Source organism: Pan paniscus, chromosome X, assembly GCF_029289425.2.
Source record: "Pan paniscus chromosome X, NHGRI_mPanPan1-v2.0_pri, whole genome shotgun sequence".
Classification (NCBI taxonomy): Eukaryota; Metazoa; Chordata; class Mammalia; order Primates; family Hominidae; genus Pan; species Pan paniscus.
The window spans coordinates 19,589,607-19,615,137 of NC_073272.2; the positions used below are offsets into that span (position 1 = coordinate 19,589,607).

The 25,531-nt window shown below is 46.5% G+C and overlaps 1 protein-coding gene across 3 annotated transcripts in view; it reads right to left on the bottom strand.

Annotated features, from left to right (window-relative positions):
- Positions 1-8,617: 8,617 nt before the first annotated feature.
- The window catches only part of RAI2 (retinoic acid induced 2), a 61,491-nt gene continuing 44,577 nt past the window's right edge, over positions 8,618-25,531 (bottom strand). For 2 of the 3 annotated variants that reach the window (XM_034949891.3, XM_003819535.4), the window contains exon 2: positions 8,618-10,603. In XM_034949891.3, coding sequence (XP_034805782.1) covers positions 8,987-10,579 — 1,593 coding nt within the window. In that variant the 5' untranslated portion in view covers positions 10,580-10,603 and the 3' untranslated portion in view covers positions 8,618-8,986. The remainder of the gene's footprint in view (positions 10,604-25,531) is intronic. The other variant, XM_034949892.3, reaches the window with a different exon arrangement.

Genomic DNA, 25,531 nt, shown 5'->3' on the forward strand with positions numbered 1-25,531 from the left:
CCACTGTAAGAATCTAGGCAGAGGATGATGTGGGCAGGCTCAAGAACAGTAGTATGGAGGAAAGGAATGATGGATTTGAGGAAGACTGGGGAGTCAAAGTCAGGAAGACAGGTATCTGGGAGGTGAAAGCGAGGGAGAAGTCATGAAGAACAGCTCCACATTTCTTGCTTGGAGAACCAGGAAGCAGGCAGCAGCAGATGCAGAGGGTGTACATTGGATCTGAGGAGGGGTTGAGGATGGGCGATGCTGTCTAGTTCTAGGATGATGAATATGAGACACCAGCCTATTAATATGGCGGGTTGGTGAGGGGGAGAGAAAGAGAAAGAGGCAGAGAGAAAGAGAGAGAGGAAGGGAGGGAGAGAAGGAAAGAAGGAGAGAGAGGGGGAAAGAGAAGTCAGGGCTGAAGATAGAGATAAGTAAACAAAATAAAAATGTTGGAGACAACTATAAAAATGTCATCCTAGGAAAGCACAGGGAATGAGAACTTAGGCCTGAAAGAGAGGGAAGAAGTGGAGCATCAGCATCGTTATCTGCAGAGGTCAAAATGAAGAGACAATCAGAGAGACCAGAGCATGGGGAGAGAGGTTTGCCAGGAAAGCTAAGGAGGAGGAGGGGGATGAAAGTGCCTCATACCTCCATGCCTTCACACCTGTACCTCCCAGAGATCAGGGAGATGAGGCCTGGGAAACAACCAGGGCTCCCTGGGGAGTTCTTGCCATTTATAAAATTAAGCAGAAGCAGCACTTTGGGGAGTTTTTTAAAAAAGAAAAGAGAAAAAGGGAAGAAAGAGGGAAGAAAGGAGGGTAGGAGGGAGGGAGGAAGGAAGGGAAACCAGTAAAACATAAATTAAAATTTTAATTATTTGAAAATTTGTGATTGCTCAAATGGGCTCTGCTGGATTTTAACCTTGATGGTCAAAACAAAGGAAGGGTCTAAAGAGTAAATAAATAGGACACAGGACCATACCCCAAATGTCTAAATCATGGTGTTCCATTCATCTGGTGCTTGTACAAGTCACCTTTGACTAGGATCCAAAATAGGGCCAAACCAGAAAGGCCTGACAGTGGCCAAGCTTGGGATGGAGCCAATATGGCCAAGAAATGATATGTATGAAAGCAGAGAAGGTGCTCCAGGTTTCAATTCAATAAGCAACTATTGAGGCTTTGCCAGATACTATGCGCTATGGACAAAAAGCTGTGCCTGCTCTCAGGGAGCTTCCCACCCAAGGGACAAAGACTGGCTCAATAAAATGGGAGAGGCTTTCCTAGCCTGTTCCTCCCCTGCAGGGAGTCTCAGGGAAGCATGGGGAGGAGAGGAGCTGGGGATGGTCTCCCTAGCGGAGACACTGGGGTTGGGCCTTGCAGAGTGGGGAAGGAAGAGGCACTTGCCAGGGACCAGGGGACAATTTCATGGGTCAGTTTCTGGATGAGAGCCAGTGGGCCAGTGATGGTGATCAAATCATGCCTTGTTGTCATGGAAGCTGAGAAGGGACAGGATTGGAAGAGATTTTAAAAACAAACCAATAAAAAGGCAAAGAAGGAAGGCACTCATGTGGAGTTGGCACTGGGGACAGGAGAGTCAATACCAGCTAGAGACAAACAGCCCCTTCCCTGGACAGCCTGGAGGGCATCGTGTCATCTCAGCCCTGGCCAGTTGCCCCTGCTCATAACAATGACCCAGTCAAGGAAAGGTTTCCTTTGCCAAGATGCTTAATGCATTTTGAAAAGTTTCCCATTGAAAACACTTCCAATAAAAGGATTCAGAGCTTGAAGAATTGGCCTTCCATTATCTGGCTCTCACACTGCCTGTTGAGTGGTATTCCCCAGACACACAAAGAAAACAGGCTATTCTCCTCCACGCTCAAGTACCTTAGGAGCACCCATTCACTCACAATAGTTGAGATCCTCTTTACCAATAATGTTATCAGTGTGTTAACACGATTTCCCCAAGGACTTCTACCAGGCAAGACCTTGTTAGCTGCTTTCCATCTGTGCCTGAAATCACAAAGCCTCATTAAAAAACCATCAGTTGTTAACAAAAAATGATTAACTCTGTATGCTGGTCCTGCCACCCTGAAGACTGAATTCCTGAGCGCACTTGTCATTCCAATGGTCTCCATTGCTATGGTGGCCACCTTGGGGACTGACACCTGCTGACATCCTGTAACCAGAGACCAAGTCTTTGTTTTGTGGGGACAGTGCTTGAATGCTTGACTGTTACTCTGGGCCTCGATCTCCCTTCAGTGGAAGGGAAGGATGGTCAGGAGTCTGGTCTCCTCATTCTGAGCCTACAGGTCATTAGATCACATGTTCCCTAAGTGTCCTCTTTGCTCCTGGATAAGATGTAAAGCAAAATAGTGGAAGGCACATTGCCCTGCTGTCCAGAGCCCTGACAGGGAGGTGCTGGGGGAGGGAGGGGGAGATGGCATAAAGCTGCAGTGCTTCAAGGCCCTACAGGGTGAGGCACCAGACAGGTGGGACTCCAGACCAGAGTGGCTGTTGTTTTGTGATTTTTCTTTTTACACCCTAGTCTGCTTCAAGAGAGTTTGTTTAAGTTAAGAAGCCTATGGCCTAACAGAGTTTGAACCCTGACAGAGAAATAGCAAGGACCAAACTGAGGGCCTGGGAAGGTCTGTTCAGGGGAAACCACTTAGGGGAGGGGATTCCAGATTCCAAGAAATGAGCCATGGAGGATTACATTCCAAGCAAAGTTGTGACAGCCAAGAAAACCTGGGAAATGAGGAGGTATTAATGGGCATATAATCAATCAAAGATGGGGGGGGCCAATGGAAAATGGGGACATAGTAACAGAGATATAACTATCAAAGATGGGCAGTAACTATTCAATTTTAGGAGGATTTGCTGGAACCCACAGTCAGTTCCCAATTTCTATCTGGGATTCTTTTGTTATTTCTTAAAAGGTAACTTTATTGAGATATAATTCACGTATCATAACAATTTACCCATTTTAAAGTGTACAGTTCAAACTTTTAAAAGTATATTCACAGAGTTGTACAACCATTGCCACAATCAATTTTAGAACCTTTTCATCACCTACCTGGAGTTCTTGATTCTACAAAGTAGATGAAGAAATTGGGGAAAGAGCAACCAAGATGACAAAAGTTTATAAGATAGGAAATGGGAGAAAGTGAGAAGAGACAGGATCCTTGAGTCTTGAGGATAGGAGGCTGCAAAAAGGTCTAGTGCTTAAATTGGGAACTACTAAAAGAAGGAGGTTTGACTTTTGTTTCCATTAAAGACAAACAAAACACTGGGCTCACTTACAGCAAAAAGGGTTTAGGTAAAACATGAGAGGAAAAAAAAAACTTCCTGGCAATATTTGTAAATTTCTTGGTGGGGGGGACGGTTATGCTGTCCTTGGAAATAAGACCAATTTTTGGAGTGAGATTTGAATAATGAATAAGTCCTTCCAGTTTTGTGTTTGTAAAATAATGAGGAACCTGTCAGGACTGGCAGAGTGCCTACCTTTTCTGTGAGATGGGGTTAGTCTTGCTGATCCCTGTTTACTGGAGAGAAGCTTCTAAAGTGCCCATAGCATGTCGAATGAATGACAGTCCTATGGATGGGTGAACAATGGTACCAAGTAAGTTTCCTGATCAGATCAGCCTCATGGTAGTAAATCAGAAAATGTGAGTGAGGCATCAGAAACCACAGCTACAGCTACAGATTCCTCTTCCTGATTGTTTCTTGATTGCATTCATTCATCAAGGAATTTTTGAGCCCCTGCTGTGGGCCAGGTGTCAGGCCCTAGAGATAAAGCAGTGGTTCTGGATCAAAGATGATGCTACCACTCAGGGAACACTTGGCAATGGCTGCAGACATTTTTGTTATCTTGCAGGAAGAGGTCAAGGATGTTGCTGAATATCCTACGATGCATAGGACAGTCCTCGCCCCCCACAAAGAGAATCAATCATCTAGCCTCAAATGTCAATAGTGCCAAGATTGACAAACCTTGAGATAAAGAAATAAGATTCAGTCCCTGCTGTCAAAGAATTCAGCCCCTGTTCATTGCGGTGTTTCTAAATGTGATTTGAAATGAGTCCTAATAACAATTTCTGCATTGAAAAAAATAATCTTCAAGTTCCTTACTTGAAGAGACCATAAATTGAGAAAAACCACCTTCCCAATACCATTCTGGACTGATCACATGGAGCTATGATGTAATAAGTGTTTATTACATCCTAATTGCCTGGCTTACCAAACTTTAGATTTAAAACATTATTAAGCAGGGGGAGGACTGTTTCCTAGTGGCCTTTATCATCTTTTTTAGCAGAGTGAACCTACAGGTGTTTTTCATTTTTTTTTTTTTTTTTTTTTGGCAGGGCCATCTTGCTCTGTTGCCCAGGCTGGAGTGCAGTGGTGCCATCTTACTCCAGCCTGGACTTCCCAGCTCAAGTGATCCTCCTACCTCAGTCTCCTGAGTAGCTGGGACTATAGGTGCCACCATGCCTGGCTAATTTTGTGTGTGTGTGTGTGTGTATATATATTTCTTTGTAGGGACGAGGTTTTGCAATGTTGCCCAGGCTGGTCTGGAACTCCTGGGCTCAAGTGATCCTCTCACCTTGGCCTCCCAAAGTGCTGGGATTACAGGTATGAGCCACTGTGCCCAGCGGGTGCCTACAGTTTTATCTGAGTGTATACAGAGAATACATTTGGATGGAAAATAACCTACAAGTGGAATTAATAATAGTAAACCTCAACAGTTCATCACCTTTAACTCGGACTTGTTTCTAACCTCAGCAGGGCATAACTAAAATCTCACTTTACTTAGAAATCCCTTGGTCTAATAACAGTTGCAGGTGGATTATTTGCAATATTTTGGAACTACTTCTTTCAAGCACTTATATATACTACTTACGATAGTGTCACCCAATATGGGTTAATTAAATTAAATGATCAGTTTGTTAAAATAGCACCCTAAGGACCTCAACTATATCCTATTTTGTCTTGCTGATGTGGGAGGTGAGTTATTTGACCTGGTGGTAGTGAGTTGTGGAAAACTGCCTTTTTTATTTAATGAGGAGTAAAGTCTGCTAAAATGACCTCTTACGCTTTTTTCCCTGCTGTTAAAGTTGTCAGCTTAGCAGCTTTTGAGTGTGGCTTTTAGAGGCCTTGGCTTCCCCACCCTTCGGCTTGAAATCACCTCCTCACCATTGTGCCAAGTGCTCTGGGCATTCCAGCTAACTGGAATGGTCTTGAAAATAATTGAAGAAAAATCCGTAATTCAGACTCTCTGCTAATTCATCCTGGCTTTTGCCCCTAAAGAGTCTAAATTCCTGTGGGTTCATTGGGCTTCAGACCCAATATTAAAGACTATGACAAAGTACATATTTTTGAGTTGTTGATGCTTAAAACCTGAAAGCAGAAAGCTCTTCTGAGCCTCAATTTCCTCACTTGTAAAATGAATCTAAATCCTTTCCTGTCCTGTTGTATTAATTATGCTCCTTATGAAGATAATGAGTATATTGACATATTCTCTCAGTGATTGGCTTCTCCCTCTCTCCCTGTCTCTCTCCTTCCTTCGTTCTCTCTTTTTGTTTGGAGTTTTTGCCGTTGTAGGCCTATTTTTTCATGCTAAAAGTGTGAGACTTTTGCCTTTCAATCTAAACAAATCTTTGACCTCACTTCAGAATATTCTACTCACTGTCAAGGACTTCCGTGGTTAGGACAGTACCTGTTCCTTCTTTAAATCTTTTTTTTCCCCCTCTTTAGAGCTATTCGTTTTTCCTCTGCCAGGATGCTCACTACCCACAAACACAGATCTTTACAACTTGCTCCAATTTCTTATAATTTCTGAACTGAAGCCAGCTGAAGCCATCTTGACAAGTCTGAGCAAATTTGAACATTCCTGGTGACTAATCCTATTTCCTGAAAGGCTGATCTTTATGCTGGTTGGCCCAAAGCGTTTTTGAAAGAGATGACAAATCAAGTCTTGAGGAAAACTCTGCTGGAAATCCTGTATGGCTGAGACCTGAGAGTAGGTGAACTGGACATAGTTGTGAGGGGTGGGAGATAAGAGTGATCACAGCTGGCTGAATCAAGCAGAAAAACCACAGGGCCTGAGAGTGTGCTGGTGGCCCTCTTTGTGAGCCCTGTGGGGATCACACATCTCTGTCCAGGAACCATGATTCTGGGCTAATGGCTGTTACTCAAAGGTTTGTGTGAAAGGCTGCATACTCCCGACGGGAGAAAGGGCATGGAGTTGAACCACCAGGGAACCCTAGGCCCACTGGGGCCACAACAATGGGTGCTTTCCCTTCTCTTAATTCCTGGCCGGCTTATAGCCAAGCTGACTGGATCCCAGTTTCCATCAAACGCCCGGATGAGGGGCAGGCAGAGGGTGTTGCTGCCCCAGTGGCACAACCCTGATCCCAACACAACACTCGGTGTGCAGCCTCCACAGAGCTCAATGGGCAAGCCTCCCAATGCCACAGCCAGTCCCCATTACAATAGCCTCATCCCCAAAGGCTCCCAGTGTTGAATGGGAAGGATCATAAATGGGTTTGGCTGGGGCGGGTGGGGAGGCCTGCCCCAGGAATTTATCCCAGGGATGGGAGTTGTTCCACACTGGCTCAACACCCAGGGTCAGCTGTGTAGCCAGCCTTTCTCACCCAGCCAGTGCTGCCGTCTCAAGTTGGGTGGGCAGCCTTCCTGCACCAGCTGATGGGGCCCGTGTCTTTATAATATGCTGGAAAGAGCTGCTGAGTCTCTGGCTTTGAGGGGACAAAGTTTGCCATTTGTAGAAGCTGAAAGGATGGCGTCTGGCTGATGCTATAGACTGGGACTAGTCAGCCTGACAAGAAACAGCTATTTGGTCACATTTTGAAAAATAAATTTTAACAACACAGGAAAAGAACAGGAAAAGGGCTTCCCAGATACAACAAAGAGAAACATGTGGCTTGAGGTTTATAAGGTAATTACAGGCTACCATTGCCTTCCTTTTCTCTGTATGTCACTCGGCTTTAAGCACTTGCTTCTAAAGGGCAAATGGTGAATTTTGTGCCCTGAAAGCCAGAGACTCAGCAGCTCTTCCCAGCATATTGCAAAGACACAGGCCCCATCAGCTGGTGTAGGAAGGCCACCCAGCACTGCAGTGGCAGGAGGAAATAACCATAAGCATGGGGAGAAACGACAGCTGACGAATGGGAAACGCTGGTGCCCAGGCCCCTTTGTGTTCCATTTGAAACCAGAAGACTTGTGCTATGCTCAGGAAACATGGCCAGAAACCCACACTAGGAACAAAAATGGAAAAAAAGACTGTGCCATGTAGACACTGAAAGGATGGCGTGTAGCTGATGCTATAGACTGGGACTAGTCAGCCTGACGAGAAACAGCTATTCGGTCACATTTTGAAAAAAAAAAAAATTAACACAGGAAAAGAGCAGGAGAAAGAAAATTCACTCTGGGTGTATGATACAGGGCCAGCTAAAGCTGTAACCCTGTACACGGAGGGCCTGGTAATAAAAGAACAGTCTCACAACTGCTTTTCCACCTGTTCATACTCCCTGTAACAGCTGGATACATACTAATTGCAAGAAGTGAAAAAAAAAAAAAAGCTTTAAGTTTAAAAGCAGGCGTGCAATCATCAGTCTCTTGCCAGCACAGTTTCAGACACAAGTGTGCTGTGCCACCTAGCAGGTCTATTCTAAATGCACATTCACAGTTCCTCCAGTTCCTCATTTGTGTGGGTGGCCTTTGCTGTCAGGGTAGAGCTGCAGTCTCCTTCCACGCGCATCGTTTCTGTCCGTCAAGAAATGGCTTAACCAGGGATTCTCAGCCTCAGCACAACTGACATCTCAGGTCAGATCATTCTTTGTTGTTGTTGTCTAGGGGCTGTCCTGTGTGTTATAGAATGTCTAGCAACATCCCTAACCTCTACCCACTAGATGCCAGTAGTAATCTCTCCCCCCAGCTGCGACAACCAAAAGTGTCTCCAGGCTTTGCCAGATATCCCCCGGGGGTTAAAATCACCCCATTTGATAATCACCAGGCTAAACTAGAAAAGAATGACTTTGTCTTCTCTCCCTGGCTCCACCCTCAAAGATCTCTATCCAAGGCTGGGAAAAAGTATGAGCCATCTCTTGATCCACTAGCCTGCGCCACTACTTCTGACTTGCAAGATTTTCAATCATTGAGAACAATGCTCTTACTGCCCTTGAAAAGAAGGGTATTTCCAACTAAACTTTTGGTTGGTGGGAAGGAAGCAGGTTACTTTTTTGTTGTGAGACATTTGTCTTGTCTTACACTATGGAAGGTCCAGGCACAGAATTCTACACACCCAAGAACTATATGAACTGGAAGGAGCCTCAGGCACTTGAAACTCACCTCGCTGTCCCTTTTCTTTGCCACTTATTTATTTATTTATTTTACAAATGAAATTTAAAAAACCCAAGGCCAAAGTGGGAAATGACTTGCTCAAGGTCATCCATATTCCTAACCCTCCTTTTACTGGGGCATAGGGCAATATTTTCCAATATGCCTGAAAAGCTTAGGTCTCTAATCACAGATAACTTACAGCTTTTCACAAGCAAGAGTTTTGGCCAAATTATGCCAGTTAAGGAATGTAAATTTTATAAATGATGAAATACTGCAACCAATTAGTGCAAACAAACATTTATTGTGAAATATTCATCCTACCCTTTATTAGGTATTACATCATCAAAGCACTTTGTGGCAATGAAAATAGCTTTTTTTACCCCTCTAATTCACCCAATATTCCATTAAAGCTGCAAAAAATGTGCAATCTGCTTGAAAAATAGGTTGCTCTTATTTACTCATTTGTGAAAAGTCAAAAATTAAAAAAGAAAATGATACTAGCATACAGGGCCTCTAGAGCCAATTCACCTTTCCATTTCCCAACTACTCCCCAAAATAATTAACAAAGATAATTTGTTTTAAATGCCTTTTTATAAAACCAATGCACCTTTCCCCATATTATAATCATACAAATATTAAAAAGCCGTTATTTACTTTCTTGGAAAAAAGGTGGCCAGCCGTTGTTTTTTGATTGGGAGCATGTGTATTTCCTGGGAGTTCACTTTCTTTAACTTTATGCTCCGGTTTTTGATGGGTTTCCTAAGGGGCTCTGCATTTCCCATGGACTCTTCCCCTTGGCTGTTGATGTCATAGCCCTGAAGCACGGAGTCTTCTCTTTTGAAGGAGAAGTTTTTGGTGGACACGCCTGAGAGGCCTTTGATCTTGCCACAGAATATGGTAGGCACAGCATCTTCGACAGAGACAATGACCTTGGCCGCCTGGGACTCGCCCACCATCTCAATGTTATTTTCAGCCTTGACCTCGCCGCTGGGGTGGTTGGGCTGGCTGAGCATCTCAGTAGCGGCATCACTGCTGCTGATGTGACTATCCATCATGGCTGGGGCCTCATGGGACGTGGCAGGGGCAAAAGAAATTTCCATGCCACTGGGAAGTTTCTCCATCACTGTGTGACCTGAGCTGTCCACTGATGCACCACTGTCATACAGTGTCTCAGGGGGAGGCTCGGATTTCCGGTGGGCTGCCACTGACAGGTCTAGGGCTGCATCTTCCTGGAAGATTGGGGGACTGACTTCACCAGCCTTGAGCCAGGGCACTGACTTCATGGAGAGATCCAGGGCCTCGTTCTCACTTCCCATCTTAATGACCGTGTGGCGGCTGAGCTGGAAGTACTCCTTAGGCTGGAGGATGTCAAAGGGCTTCAGTTCATCTTTTTCCAGAGGGGTCTGGGTGCCTTTAAAGGGGTGCAGGCCGAAGGAAGATGGTGGCTTGGGGAAACTGGAGCTGAACTTGGATTCAGAACTCTGAGGCACCGGGATGGGGATGGGAATAGGGACTGGCACAGGCAAGGGGACGATTACAGGATACGGCACCAAGAGGGTGGCTGGTGGGACCAGGGGGGACAAGGGGGAGCTAAAAGGCTGGGGGGGCACAGGGGCATAGCCAGGAGGAGGCTGACAGGGTGGGGGCCCGAGAGTGCCCTGGGAGGGAAACAAATTCTGGAGCACAGCTTCAAATGGCAAAGTGGGCTCCTGCGGCTGGCTGGGGATCCTCAGGTCCAGGAGCTGGGGCTGGGCCTCGGGGTCCTCCGCTCCCTGGAAGAGGTTGTTGTGGATGGTACTGGAGGAGCATGGGGCCTCCTGTGGCAGGACCAGAGGGGAGTTGAGGTGCTGAAAGACGTGCTGCTCCAGCACCACGGGCAGTTGCACGGGGCCCTGGGTGGTCATGACGTAGGTGGCATTGCCATTGGGATTGAGCTCTGGTGTGGAGCTTCCCTCCACCTGCATGTGAATGGGCATCACCACTGGGCTCTCCCCGAGGCACAGGGGCTGCAACACAGTGGCCGCCACCTTCAGAGCCATGCCACTCTGAGACTCGGCAGGGGGGTTCAGAATGGATGGGGCTGGCACGGTCACCAGGGCCTTCTTTACCAGGTCAGTGGAGTTGATGTTCCAGGCCTCGGTGGTGATCAGCTGAGCCATGCCATTCTCCAGTCTGTTATTAGCCAAGGCAGGAGGGGAGTCAGTCATGTCCATGGAGAGGTTCTGGGACTGCAGGTCGTCCATCACTCAGCTCTGATGCCACTTGGCCTGCAACACAGAACATACAATATGAATCTTCCTTAAAAGACTATTTATAATTGCCTTAAGAGCTCTCTCACATCTTTAGAAAGTTTCCACATTTTAGTTAACCAGGGAGCATAACCCATCTCTCTATGTATATGTTCAGGTTATAGATATCTCCTAATATATACAAACACAACCACATGATCATGTGTACATGGAGAACCCCAATTTAACAGATGATTAAGCTATAAATGCAGATGATGTAATCAGTAAATAGCCAAGTGAGGTTAAACCAGGCATTTTTTAAGCCTAATTCTCAGCTTATATGTTTGGCCTTCAACAAAAACGAAGTTTCAGTCCAAGTTGCTACGTCAGACAGTTAAGATATGTAGAAATTTGACTTGTTCAAATTCAAATAAGCAGTGAAGACTTACTTTCCTTTAAGGAAAAAAATAATGCCTTGTCACATTTGAATATGCTATGACTATGGAAAATGGCATTTTAAATACTCTGTAGCAATCATTCTTCCAAAAGAGGTTTGATAAGCAAGAGCAGTCCATTTACACAAGGGTCATTACAGTTGTCTCTCTGTCTCCCTCTGACCAATGACATTCCCATTTCTCCCAGTAACAGCAAAATCCGTTCCCCAGGGCAAGGTGAAGATCGATGATGACTTGCATGAATGGTCATTGGGTCCACTGTCACTTCCCCAATCAGCTCATCTATCTGATCTGTGGCCTCTCCTAATATCTAGCTGCCAAGAAGAAGAGGGCATTGGTGAGCCTAGGGCTGGGGAGATGGAACACTTGTTGGAAACGAAAATCCTCAAAGGTCAGGCACACTTTCTCAATGTCCTTGGCACCTCCCACAGACCTCTGGCCACCTCCTGAGAGGCCAAAGGCACCTAGCGCGTGTGCTTCCTGGTGGAAGCAGGGCTGCAGATGCGATAGGGCTCTCCATGGAAACCTGTCCATATTTGGCCTCGTTACCATGGAGAAGGCAGGCACCATGTCTAACTCAGGGATCTGAGCAGCCTTGGAGTCTGGTTGGGCTCAATAATAATTCAATAATCCTCAGTTTCACTGGGCAGGCCTTGGGCAACTGAGATTTTTTACCTCATCTATCCCAACTGCCTAGACTTTAGTCCTGTGGTCAGCTCGTCCTCCTCTCCTCACCCCGAAATTACCAACACAACCTCCAAAGAAAGAGAGGCGGCCCAGCACACCATGGGGCTAGAAATAAACAAACGAGGCCGGGTGCGGTGGCTCATGCCTGTAATCCCAGCACTTTGGGAGGCTGAGGTGGGCAGATCACCTGAGGTCAGGAGTTCGAGACCAGCCTGGCCAACATGATGAAATCCCATCTCTACTAAAAATACAAAAATTAGCTGGGCATGATGTCGCACGCCTGTAGTCCCAGCTACTCTACTCGGGAGGCTGAGGCAGGAGAATGGCTTGAACTCAGGAGGCGGAGGTTGCAGTGAGCCGAGATCGCATCACTGCACTCCAGCCTGCGTGACAGAGTGAGACTCCTTTAAAAAAAAAGAAAAGAAAAGAAATAAGCAAATGATGTCTCACTACAGTAAGGCAGCTTTAACAAATGAACAACTCTGTGGTATTTCCAGGCAATCAGAATGTGTCACATGCACAGAACAAGGAGTTTCTCTGAGGCAGGAGGAGAGGCGGGGAGGGAAAGGATGCTGTGCAAACAACTTTGTGGAGAATGACTGGTGGGCCACACCTTTGGCAGGATCCAGAGCGTGTCTCCCTCTGGAAGCCATGAGGTGACCCAGCATGCTGGCCAGTAACCCCCTTGGGACAGAGTTGGGAGGCAGCCTGGCCCCAGGGAGGCTGAGGGGGCTTGCCCTAGCTGAAGGGTCTGGTTCTTTAGGAGTGAATCCTGATTCAGCCCAGAAGATGCCATGCCTCTAACATGCCTTTTTTTTTTTCTTTTTTCTTCTTTCTTTTTTTTTTTTTTTTTTGTGAGAGGGAGTCCTGCTCTGCAGCCCAGGCTGGAGCGCAGTGGCGCAATCTTGGCTCACTGCAACCTCTGCCTCCTGGATTCAAGTGATTCTTCTGCCTCAGCCTCCTGAGTAGCTGGGACTATAGGTGCACACCACCATGCCCAGCTAATTTTTGTATTTTTAGTAGAGATGGGGTTTCACCATGTTGTCCGGGGTCATCTTGAACTCCTGGCCTCAAGTGATCCTCCCACTTCGGCTTCCCAAGTGCTGGGATTACAAGTGTGAGCCACTGCACCTGGCCTCTAATACACCATTCATTCATGCATGCATGTATGAATTCATTCATTCACTCATCCTGAGTGAAACAGACGAGGTTCTTGTTTTCATGGACATTATACTCTAGCGGAGGCAACACGTCTTTGATCAGAGATCTGCTAGCATGCAAAGGCATCAACGTTATGCCAGGAGAGGCATCCACATCAGCAGGACAAATATTTGTTGGCCACTTGCACAAAGCCCCGTGAAGGCCCTGAGAACCTAAGGCCAGATCCTTGTCCCTCACAGTGGCCAGAACCCTTGGGGAAGGGTAAGAAAAGGCTGAAGGGAAGCTGCAGTAGGACTGGTGAGGACAAGGGCAGCTACAGAAGTCAAGACATGTTCTGTGCCACATTTGGTCTTCCTGTGGGGTTAGGATTATCCAGCTGTGAGACAGCTTTCTCATAACAGCTGCATCTGTCCACCCTCACAGAAATGGCAGCTTCTCTCCCTCCCTGTCTGCTTCTCTCAATCCCCTCCCAAAGGAAAGAAGACAAACTTCTGGATGCCTCCTCCACCTGCTCCTTGCACACACCTTCAGCTTAGGTACCAGTTCTCATCATTTCCTGTGAAACCTCAGTCCCTTCCCTGCCTGGCTTTGGTCTAGGCCTGCTAACATTCCCAGAACAGTCCTGCTCAGAAAGTGAAAAGAGGACTTTGCCAGGGCAGGCGGCCTCCCTCAGGCCCCTGTTCCTCCCATGGATGGCAAGAGCTACAACTCATTGAGCATCTACCATTTGCCAGGCCCTCTGTTGAGAACAACCCAGCCAGAGGGGTCTTACAATTATGCCCATCTTGTTGGTGGAAAAACTGATTCCACAGGGAGATTAAATAACTAGCCTAAAGGTACATAAAGGCTGGGCTTCCCAGGCTTCCCTTCGACTGGGAGAGCTGTGAAGGCCACGCCCCTCCATGCATTTTGTTTCCTGGGAAAAGCAGTCCCCACAGCCTCTCCTTCAACACCGAGTGCATGTGCCTGCAGAGGCATGCAGGAAACAGTATGAGAGCATCACATTTCTTCAAAGTGGAGGCCAGGTCCTTCCCAGTAAAGTCATTGAACTGTTGTTCTTTTTTCCCCCACAAGGGGCCTCGTCTGTCCCTCTGGTCACCGGAGTTCCTCCTGTCCTTGGGGACTGCAGCCCGAAGTGGCTATGGTTCTGTTACTGGAGGGCTTGAGGGGCCTCCATCCTCTCAGCCTACTTCTGCTTACTCACCTGTCCCCAGCCTGCCTTCCAGAGACAGATGTCACATGGGTTGGAGGGCATCTCAGCACCAATGAGCTACAGAGAGGCCCTTGCATCCCCTGCTGTGACTCAAGTCTCTGGGAAAAAGGCTGAGGCCCACTGGGATGAAGGACAGAGGACAGGCCAAGGTGTGGGTGGAGGGGAGCAGTATGCAGGATCTCAGGGCAAAGAGGAAAAACCCCTGGCCCAAACCTCACTTCCACCTCTTTCAACAGGACAGCTCCAGATCTGCCTGACTACTCAGCCAAAGCAGGCCTGAGAGTAGCCCTGGGCTTTTCTCTAGAGAGCTGCTGGCCCTGAGACAGGCTTGCCTGCCTCCACCTAGTCCCCACCAAGTATGGCGCTGGCCTTGGGACACCCAGGCAAAGGAACATGAACTTGGCCTTCATCATGCACCCTCCCACCTCCCAGAAAGCCTCGTTCCATCTTTCTCACTACATCTCCTCCTCTTGCTGTTCAACCTGCCAGCAAGCACCCCACTCTGACTCTGAGTCAGCAGCTGAGGTGGTCTGGGTGCATCCAGTGGGAGCATAGTGGGTGCTGCTGCTGCAGGGGCTAATACTGGAAGCCTCGGCGATGCCCTAAGAATACAAAACTATCTCATGAATTGTGGGTTCAAAGGGTGAGTCTGTGTCCCTGAGGACAAGCCAAGTAGCCAGATAGTGACTGGAGAGAAGGTGGAGGCCCATCTCCCCACTCAGACAAGCTGCTGATTAGCTTGGGCCTAGGGTGGGTGGGGGACCTCTTCAAATCAAGGAGCATCAAAGGAGCCGGTTGATGCTCAAGCCCAGGGGGCATGAATTTCTTCAGAGGTGACAGGGAACATTTCGTTTGCGTTTTGCAAAACATTTTCAAATGGGTTTAAATGAGGGCACCCATCCATTCCACCTGTCCCCATTATCCCCAGGGGTGTGGGAGTGGAGGTCAGTAAACAGTGGCAGTGTGGCTGGGTAGGAAGCAGGCAACCTGGATCTGCAAGTTGCTGGAGACCCTGGAGACCTCACCATCTTGGTTTGCAGCCAGTTGCTAGGGCCTCACCCCCATGTAGCCCATGTGCCCCCTGTATGGAGACAGTGGGGAAAAGACTCAGGGCCCAGGACAGATGAGGAGGTAGGGAGGGACTGGGAGACTAGCTCTGCTTGCAGACTTTTGGGGTGTATTAATCTGTTCTCACACTCCTATAAAGACATACCTGAGACTGGGTAATTTATTATTAAGAAAAGAGGTTTAATTGGCTCACGGTTCTGTGGGCCATACAGGCTTCTGCTTCTGGGGATCAGGAAACTTACAATCATGGCAGAAGGTGAAGGGGAAGGAAGCACATCTTCACGTGGCCGGCAAGAGGTGGGGGGAGGTGCCACACACTTTTAAACAAGCAGATTTTGTTGAGAACTCTATCATAAGAACAGCAAGGGGGAAGTCCTATGGTCCAATCACCTCCCACTAGGCCCCTACCTCTAACACTGGAGATTACAATTTGCCGTGAGATTTGGGTGGGGATACAAAGCCAAACCATATCATGGGGTCACAGAACTGTTATCTGAACCCCTCATCTAATTATTGCAAAGATCTAATTATACCAGAGGCCGGTCTCCCTAGGGTCTGACCATTAGCCTGGAGCTCTCTCCCACCTCAGCCTTCACCCAGCCAACTCCTGCTCATCTGTCTGACTTAAGGGGTTCAGCTCTAAAGTTGCTTCTTCTGAGATCATCCCCCACCCTCACTGGGCTCCCAAAGGACCCCAACTTGACTTTGTCTAGTCCTGACTCTGCCCAGCCCATACTGGGATTTCTTATTTACTTCTTTCTCCAGGAGCAGGGGATAGTCTCCCACCTCATATCTGGCACTAGTAGGTGCTGAGGAAATATCTTCTGGATGAATTGGTGCACAAATGAACGCCTAAGCCTTCCTGAGCCTGGTGTTCTCATCCTCACCCTCTTGTCGCAGGCACACCATTTATACACTCATGGAGTGTCAAGGTGGGCAGGGACATTAAAGCTGACATCTCAAGTCTCTTGCCGACTCTTTTTATTGATGAGTAAGCTCCAACTCAAAAAGGCTGACTAAAACTTACACAAGGCCACTTCTTACAGAGGTCACCAGGCTCTTGTTTCGGGAAGAGCAGAGGGTCAGATCCGCAGGTGCCATGGTGGGAGAACATGGCAGCCACTCACCTTCACCAGCCACGGGAGGCTCTGATGGGTCAGTGTTAGATGCCCGCAACCAACAAATAGGTGGATTTTAGGACTTGGAGAATAGCCTAAATTAGAGGTCAAGTATTTTGCTTTTTAAATTAAGCCATCTATCAAGGTAAGTTTCTTCCCCTACAACAATCACATCTTAAAACATATGCTGAAAATTTTCTCAAGATACGGGTTTTCCAATTGTAAAATATCAACAGCTTTGGTTTCTATGGAGCATGGAGACAGCTATCAATTATTTCTAGTCAAAGTAGGACTTTCTACCCAAGCTTGTCCAACTGGCGGCCCAAGGGTCGCATGCGGCCCAGACGGCTTTGAATGCGGCCCACACAAATTTGTAAACTTTCTTAAAACATTATGAGATTTTTTTTGCAATTCTTTTTTTATCTCATCAGCTATCGTTAGTGTATTTTATGTGTGGTCCAAGACAATTCTTCTTCCAATGTGGCCCAGGGAAGCCAAAAGATTGAATACCCCTGGATGCCCTTGTTGCTCAAAGTGGGGTCCTTGGAGCAGCAGCAGCAGCAGCACCCAGGATCTTGCTAGAAATACAAATCTCAGGCCACAGCCCAGACCCACTGAATCAGAATCTGCCTTCCAAACAGGGCCCCAAGAGATGTGTATGCACATTAAAGTCTGAGAAGTGCTGGTCTACCACTGGTTCTCAGATTTTGCTATTCATTGGAGTAATCTGGAACTTAAAAAAAAAACCATGCCTAGGTCCTACCCCTAAGACTCTGATTTAATTATTCTAGGATGCAGCAGGTGATTCTAATGTACAGTGAGGTTGCGGACCCTTAATCTAAAGGCCAGAGCACATGACTGCTGGTCTGCTGACCTTCTCAATCGCCCATCTTCCTTCTTACTTCCCAGAAAAAACTGAGGCTATCAACACACCAAACTCCCTCCTCTTCCCCCCCGGCCCCCGCAGTGTCTCCCCATGTGCCCTCACCCCCAGGAAGACGTGAGATGGCTCTCCCTCTTGCAAGGCTGACTTCCCAGAGACCTCTGCTAAGAATCTTGCCCCTTCCATCAATGCCCTATTCTGAGTCTATTTTGTGCTTTCCATTCAGTACTTAAACCAAACCTTCAATGACTAACCTAATTCTGCATAAAAATCACCAGCCACTCTCTATGAGCCAAGTAAGAAAAGCATAATTTTCATCATTTAATTCTACATGTACATGGTTTTACCATTCGGGACTTGAGATGCACTAAATATTTAAGAAGTAATTCCAACTGGGTAACAACTGGTTTTTCTCTCCCCATAGGGTATAATAATTGTCAATTACTTGCCCCAGTGGTTAAATTTTCTAGGCTTTAAACATCAGTACAGGGCCTTTTTACCAAAGCTGTGAACATAATTACCACATGAATGTAGTCTCAAATTGGTTAAAATATGAGGAATACACAAAATAGTCACCTGCCTTATGGTCGACTGCCTTTTACATCCAGAGGTCTACACAGCCCTCTGAAGGGAATATGAATGCCCAGATTAGCTTTACAGATGAGTTCCCTGACACGCTAATTCATTTATGAAAACAGTAGTGACCACAAACATTGCAACTGGGACTAAACTTCATGAGGACGGACAGTGGCTACGGGGAAGATCTGTTAGGGAGGACAGAGTACAAATATTATCTCTGATCTGATATTTGTGAAAAATAGGAGAAGTGGAGCCAAGCGTCAGAAACTGGCCATAAACAGCAGGAGGGCCCAAGGTCTTCCCAGTGAGAGGAGGTAAGGTCATGCCCTGAGGTATCATAAAACTTATTTATGTTTGTTTTATCATCTAATCTTTTTAATTCCTGTTTTTTATTTTATAGTGTATGTAATAAATATAGGAAGGCATATAAATCTAATTATATATGTGTGTGCATGTGTGTGTGTGTTAAGGGGAGTGCTTAAAATTTTTTTTTTCTAATAGGAGTGTGAGAATGAAAACGTTACAACTCAGCAGGAGAAATGAAGCTCTCAGGGCCCAGGGAGACTTCCAGGGTGCCCCTGCCTTAACAAGTCTTAGTGTTACTGGCCCAACCTACCCCTTCTGGGTTTTTTGTGTTTTTGGGGGGAGAGTCTCACTCTGTTGCCCAGGCTGGAGTACAGTGTGCAATCATTACTTACTGCACCCTCAACCTCCAAGACTCAAGCAACCCTCCTGCCTCAGCCTCCTGAGTAGCTGGGACTACAGGTGTGTGCCACAATGCCCACCTGATTTTTACTTTTATTTTTGTTGAGACTGGAATCTCACTATGGTACCCAGGCTGGTCTTGAACTCCTGGCCTCAAGTAATCCTCCCACCTCGACTCCCCAAAGTGCTGGGATTACAGGCATGAGCCACCGTGCCCGGCCCCACCCCTCTTGTTTTGAAGAACAGGAACCTGAGGCTCAGAGGAGAAGTGACTTGCTCAAGTTCACACAGCATAGAGTACACTGACTCCCAGACCCGTTCTCCTTCCTTAAAGGCACATTACCCCACCTGTTGCCTCTGTTTCACATTTCAAAGGATGTTGAGGAGCACTTGAGTTTAACACACGAGCTATAGAGTCAGCACAGTCAGTCACCCAAGATTAGAACATCTCTATTGGAACCAGCATCTAACGCCAAAGTATGTGGGATGGCTTTATTCAACCAACAAAATGTCAAAAAGTTTGACAGGTGAGGAGCTTGCTCAAAAAAAGAACACCCCCATGTCTTGACTCAGTGATATCTAATAGATAAGTCATTGAAATGAAGAGATTCAGGACACACATGAACTTTTCATGACTGTTGGAATGTTGTTTTATACATCTGGGACTCAGTTTCCTCTTTTGTAACATGGGGGACTGCCCTACTCTCACTCAGGCCTCCTTGGAGCCAGTGGTGCCTGCTGGGGAGGAGTCAAACCTAGCCTCCCAGGAGCTGCCGGAGGAGGAATTGCTGTGGGCCCCAAAGGATGGGCAAGTGGGAGCACCAAGGAGGAATTGGAGGGAGGACGCCACCAGCTCCCAGGCCTGGTTTTCCAAGCCCCTACTACCTTCAGCCTGCCCGCAAAGGATCTATGATGGGTTTGGGGGCCCACACGGGCCTGACTGCAGGGCTAGAGTATGGAACTAGATTTGTGTCCATTCATTTTTATTCATTCTTTCAAAAATGATGTGGGCACCTACTGTGTGCCAGGCATGCATCTCTTATTCCTCCAACCTGATACCACTTTCTTTGTAGACAGGTTGCCATCTCTCTTGGCTCCATTCTCAAGATATTAACCAAATCCATATTATCCCAGGATTATCTGCTTTTAACAGGGCTCCTTTAAGGCTCACATTTCCTGCAGAGGTAAAGGAGTAAGTCTCTAAGGTAAGAATGCCAGTCCCTAGACAGCTGGAAGGGGTGATGTTCATGCAAGGATCTCTCTAAGGAAAAGAACAAATGTATATTTTCTAGAGATGGCTGCTCCTGATACTAACAGGAATGAACTGCCTTCCTCAGGTCTTGGCAAACCTCAGCATCACAGAAGAAAATCATAAAGAGCTGCTGGTGGTGGTAGGGGACACTCACCTGGACAGGGGACTGTGAGAGTCAGCAAGTGCCCATCCCTGCATTGGGCCAATGCCCTACAGTTCGGTTGGACACCCAGAACCCCATGCACCCTCAGGTGCTGCTGCTGGAACAGCCATCTCATGCAGGAGCTCAGGTCACGTTTAAGGTCTTGGGCCAAGGTCTACCATTTTAAAGAGCTATGGTTTTTGGACATTTTTCTGGCAACAAAGAAACCTCTTAAATTTGGAACAAAGAGGAGGAAAAAACCTGCCTCTGGAAGAGAAAATACTTCTAATTAGATTGAGATACAAAGGTTAAATTTTTGTTCTGGGAAAAAGACTGTTTATAATCCTGTGTCATTAGCAGGACATTTTCCAGAGACCAGTGTGCCAGAAATAGACCCTCTGAGGGGTCACTGGAAGGAAGGGGTGCAGATTTCTGAAGTACAAAGAACTGGAGTTCAGATTTTCCCCTTCTTCTAATGCATGTGAATCCCTTGCCACCCTTTGGCATGGAGACAGTGTCAGCCTCACCCTGGGCACTGGGCCCCCTATGAGAGTGGTTAGGAGTATAAGCTTTGAACTTAGACAGGCCTAGGTTCAAACTTCAGCTCTGCCTAATTTTGCTAGCTGTGTGACCTGGGGCAAGTAAGTTCTCAGCCTCAGTTTCTCTCTGTGTAAAATGATTTAAAAAAAACCTGTCACATTGGGTGGTTGTAATGATTAAAGGAGATAAGCTAAGTAAAGTACTTGGCACAGTGCCTGACACACAGAAAGTGCTCAGTAAATCATGGCAATTATCATTGTCATCATCATCACTGGTACCATCATCAAAGTCATTAGCATTATTGTTGTCACCACTGTCGATACAGTCTTCATCTTCACCATCATTCTCATTGTCAGTGCTATCATCATCATTGTGCCGTTGGCATCATTGGCATCATCAGATCCACCGGCCATATTTCTTGTGAGCATCTTGAGTAGTATCACCCATGCTCCCTTTGCACCTGAATGGGTTTATTCATTCGCAACCCTGTTTGTTCAAAGATTCATTTAAAAATCAGCTACTAGGAACTAAGAAGGCACTTACCATAAGATTGGTGTTACACCTGATGGGAAGGTTTCCAGGCCAGCCCACAAAAACCCACCTAACACCCAACATAGCTGAAATGAGCATTTGAAGTGAAAACAGAAAACAATGCTCTCCTAATGTTAGAAATTAAATATAGTGGGAAGACAAATAAATACACAAATCTGTTTCTTATTCAGACTGAAAGCCTGGGGGAGAAAGAAAAGGTGGCCAGAACCTTTTGTATCTTGAATATGGACTCATGAGCACTTTCAAGGGTTCGGAAGTTACTGCTGATTGACCGCACATAATTTCACTTCATATCCTTCAGTTTTCCTTCTCGTTTGCACAAGAGCTTAAGTAGCTCTCCTCTCCTACTTTTCAGTGGTGATGAAGCTCATTTTCTCACTCACAAAAACATGGAAGAAGTGGAAGCGGAGAGGATGAGGGTAAGGATAAGAGGGAGAGAGAAAGCAAAGAGCCTTTTTGAGGTAACTAGGCAAGAGTCGAAGGAGAGAAGATTCAAAAGTTCATGTAGGTCCAAAGGAAAGATTGGTTAGCTATAACGGAAGAGTGAAAGAACACAGAGAAACTGAGGAAAGCTGTGAGGAAAACACTGAATGAGAGTTACTCAGCTGGCCACAAGGGGATGCTGTAACCTACAATAGCTTGGTTGCAGGACAGCAGGGTGGAGGGAGAGACAGGACTGGAACTTCTTAGCACACTGAGGACATGGTAAAAAAAATAAAATATAGCATTGTTCACAAGTTTGAGTACTGCAAGTACTTAGGGAAGGTGCTCCAAATTTGGGCAGAACTTCTCCTATGCCTCTAAAATCATCAAGCACATCCCCTTGTGGCTTGGCTGAGTTATCAGTCCCAGGAAAAAAATCTAAATGTACCTTCTTTCTGTGTCTAATATTTATTTTTGCCTACCCGCCAGCTCCTCCAATCTCTCCTTGGATAGTCAGAATTAGGTTTCTCCCATCAAAATTGGGGTTTCCAGAAAGAAGCTGATAAACTCATTCTCAATGAGGTGCATGACTGATAAGGCTGAAGTATTATGTTCCTTTATTGGTATAATAAAGATAATCCAGCCAGTAATAAAGCTATGGACAAAGAAATGAAACTATAATTGAGTCATTTCAGATACTGGTCATGGGGAGGAACCTTCCTAGCTGTCTTGAAATCTCTCCATAGAGGTAAGAACCTACAACTATGATTAAGTTTGCGGGGCCCATTGGAAGGCACCTGAGATCAAATAAAGGGGGCAGGGGCATGACCTTGACCCTTAAGCACTCAGAACTAAGGAAGGACATGAATGTGAGTCAATTATTCATTCCTTTACAGACACAATCAGCAAACACTTATTGCTCACCCAACATGAACCTCCTGAGTACGTGCCTCCCTGGTGCAGAGATTTTAGCAGCATCCAAAGTTGTCCAGGGCCCTGTTACTGAACTGGCTACCTCCTGAAACGCTGGTTTCTGTCTTACCAGGTTTCCATGCAGAAGTTAGGGCTCTCAAAGGACTGCACTCCCATGCACAACACCCTACTGCAGCGCTACAGCCACAATGGCAACTTCATGACCATCACCTATCATGTGCTTTGAATCATTACTAACGATGGTGATGAACAGGGCAAGGGGAGTGAAGAAAGGAGGCTGTTGGGTTTTGGTGAACTCAACTAGCTAGTTGTCTTAGCTTGGGCTCCCCCACAAACAGACCCTAAGGCAAGGATTAACTGAAAGTAATTTATTTGGGAGAAGATCCCAGACAACACCAGTAGAGGAGTGAAGTGGTGAGACAGGGAAAGCAAGGAAGCCAATTTATCAAACAAGTTACCACTGTGGGCAACTGAAGCTCAATTCCACTGGGGAGACCTCAGAGTCATCTCAACCGAGAGGCTAGGAAGTTGGGCTGTTTATTCACCCGCCCCCATCCATCACTGGCCAAGGGCTGCTCCTGGAGGATGTAGTCATTCCTTGGCACTTCCAGCTAGCCCAGCATGCAGATCTAGTGTGCTCCTGAGACAAAAACCAAAAACCAAAAACTCACACCTTTAGGGAGCATCATGGATGTTTGCAGTAAGTAGCATTTGGTGTATAAGAGGTCAGTCTGGGCAGGAAATGGCAGGACACCGACAAATGTCTGCTACACAAGCCATGGCCTGGAAAGTCTCAATGCTTATGTGAATATCTAAATGTCATTAATTTAGGCCACCATGACCAAATGTTTCCCCAGTTGGTGGTACCTTCTGTAACCCCTGTGAAGAAGACACTCCTTTATAATAACAATGCTCACACTACAGGGGAATCAGCTCAAAAGGGGTGTGACTCAAGATCTTATAAAAAAAACAAGACACACGAGGGGGCCAGAGATGACTATCTTTCCAAAAGCAAAACGTTCAAGAGATGGTCAGCATAGCTAATGTGTTCCTTTGCTAAAATATAACTGGGGCCCTCCAGAAAGTTATTTGAATCATATTTGTGCTGGCTGGAATGCAAGATGTTCCTGGGATGAGTCACAGAGGGAGTTTCTTTTCTGGTGATCTTGTGTTCCAACTCGGGGACCAAAAATCAATAAATAAACAAACACTACTTCACTTCATCAGCTGCATGCTGCCTAATAATAATAATAATAATAACCTCGACCCGAGAAGTACAGACAATGCAGGAAAGAGAGGGTGAAGAGTACTCATCTTTTAGACAGGGAAGCTTCTTTCTGGAATTCTGTTTTGTCAAAAACACCCTTCTGCCTAGAGGCGCAAAGAGCAGAACAACATCCTCCGCAGAATCTTAGGGTTGGTGAGGCTTTTGAAGTCCCTAAAAACTCACTGTATGTGTCCTAAAGCAAGTATCATGGTTGGAGCTAATATAGCATAAACAATACGAAGTTGGGGTGGGGGAAGGAAAAAGATCGGCTGTATAACATCTGGCTAGTTAGCAATAACGATTATAGGTATTATTTCCTATTTTATTGGGGGAAGAGTTCCAGAATGCATGTGTTTGCATGCATACATGTGCACACGTGCACACACACACACACACAGTGGCCAAGTAGGAGTGAAGCCACCTGTTGTCCCTCTAATAGTCAAGGGGGATCCTTAAATCAGGATTCTCCCTCCTCACCTGTTCCACCTCAGGTATTTTTCCCTCTGAATTCCAGTCATCAAATCTTTATTGTTGCAGCTGACCTGTGAACTGGACCTTGCCACATGAGTAGGATTTTGGCGCAGGAGATGGTGGAATGGAGGAGAGTTTTCCAAAAGTGCAGGACAGAAGGAAAGGCAGAAGAGGACAGGTGTGTCTGGGGCAGGCTAGTAGGTTAGGTGCCTGAAGCCCAGGGCTGGTGAGGCTTAGCGGAGAGTCAAGAGTGCTTCAAACATTAGAGGGGTTATCTATTAGGTTCATGCAAAAGTAATTGCGGTTTTTGCCATTCCTTTCAATGGTAAAAACTGCAATTAATTTTGCACCAACCTAGTAGCTCTTTTAAAGGGTGTTCAGAATCACCCATCAATTAACCTTGTGCCCTAAAGGACTGACAACTCAACCGACACAATCTTGATGTTCTCTCAGGCCCTGACGAGCAGGAAGCCATCAATTCACTAGTGAGCCATTAGGTTGGGAGGAAAAGATAAAACCGTTTAATTTGCAGGGCTTTGCTAGCTTTTCCTCCTCCTCCTCCTCCTCCTCCTCCTCTTTCTTGTTCTTTCTTTCTTTCATTCTTTTTCTTTCTCTCTCTCTCTCTCTCTCTTCCCCCCACCCCCACTTACTCCCTCTCACACGCACACTGACAAGTTGATAATAAACCATTTACTAAGCATTTACCATGCACCCCACTAGGTATTTCACATTTATTTTCTCATCTCAGTTTCTAAGCATCCCCAGCAGACTGGTACCACCTTGGTGTGACTGGGTTTGTTGGATTGTTGCTTCCCATCCCGCCAACTCCCCACCCCCAGGAACTGAGCTGTGAATCCCTGGGAATGGTTGTTTTGATGGGAGGGAGGGTCAGAGCTTTCCAGAACATGCACAACGTTCACTGCAGGAAAGGCACTTCTGGAGGAGATGGAAGAGAGACAGCAAAGGAGCAAAGGTTCCTGGTTGTGTGCAGAGAGCAGGTGAGAGTAGAGAAAGGCAGGAAGGAAGAAGTAGAGATGTCTTCGGTCTCTGACCAGAACCTAGGATTTCTCAGCCTGCATCTGCACCTCAGGCAGGTCTGCCTAGCTTTGCTGTCTTGGCCCAGCCCTGCTTGGACTTCCCTCTCCACCATTACCACTGCAGCTAGCGAATATTGGCCCATGAAGGACACAGCTTGAAATAGGTGCTCCCTTTTCTTTTTGGAGCTCAATTCTCACTTCCCATGCCTCTGGTCCAGCTTGCATCCCAGGCAGGGGTTCATTCCCGTGCTTCCCAGAAATATTTCATCTGTGGCTGACTGGCCAGCTGTTCACCAAACCCATCTCATCTTCTTACTGGACTACATTTTCCAGCCTCCCTTGCAGTTGGGTGTGGCCATGTGCCTGAGTTCTAGCAAAGGGAACGTGAGTTGAAAGTGAGGGGCACCACTTCCAGGCCTGGATCCTACAAAGCTTCCTTCCACATGTGATGCTCCAACCCTTTTCCCCTTCCCCTCAGCTT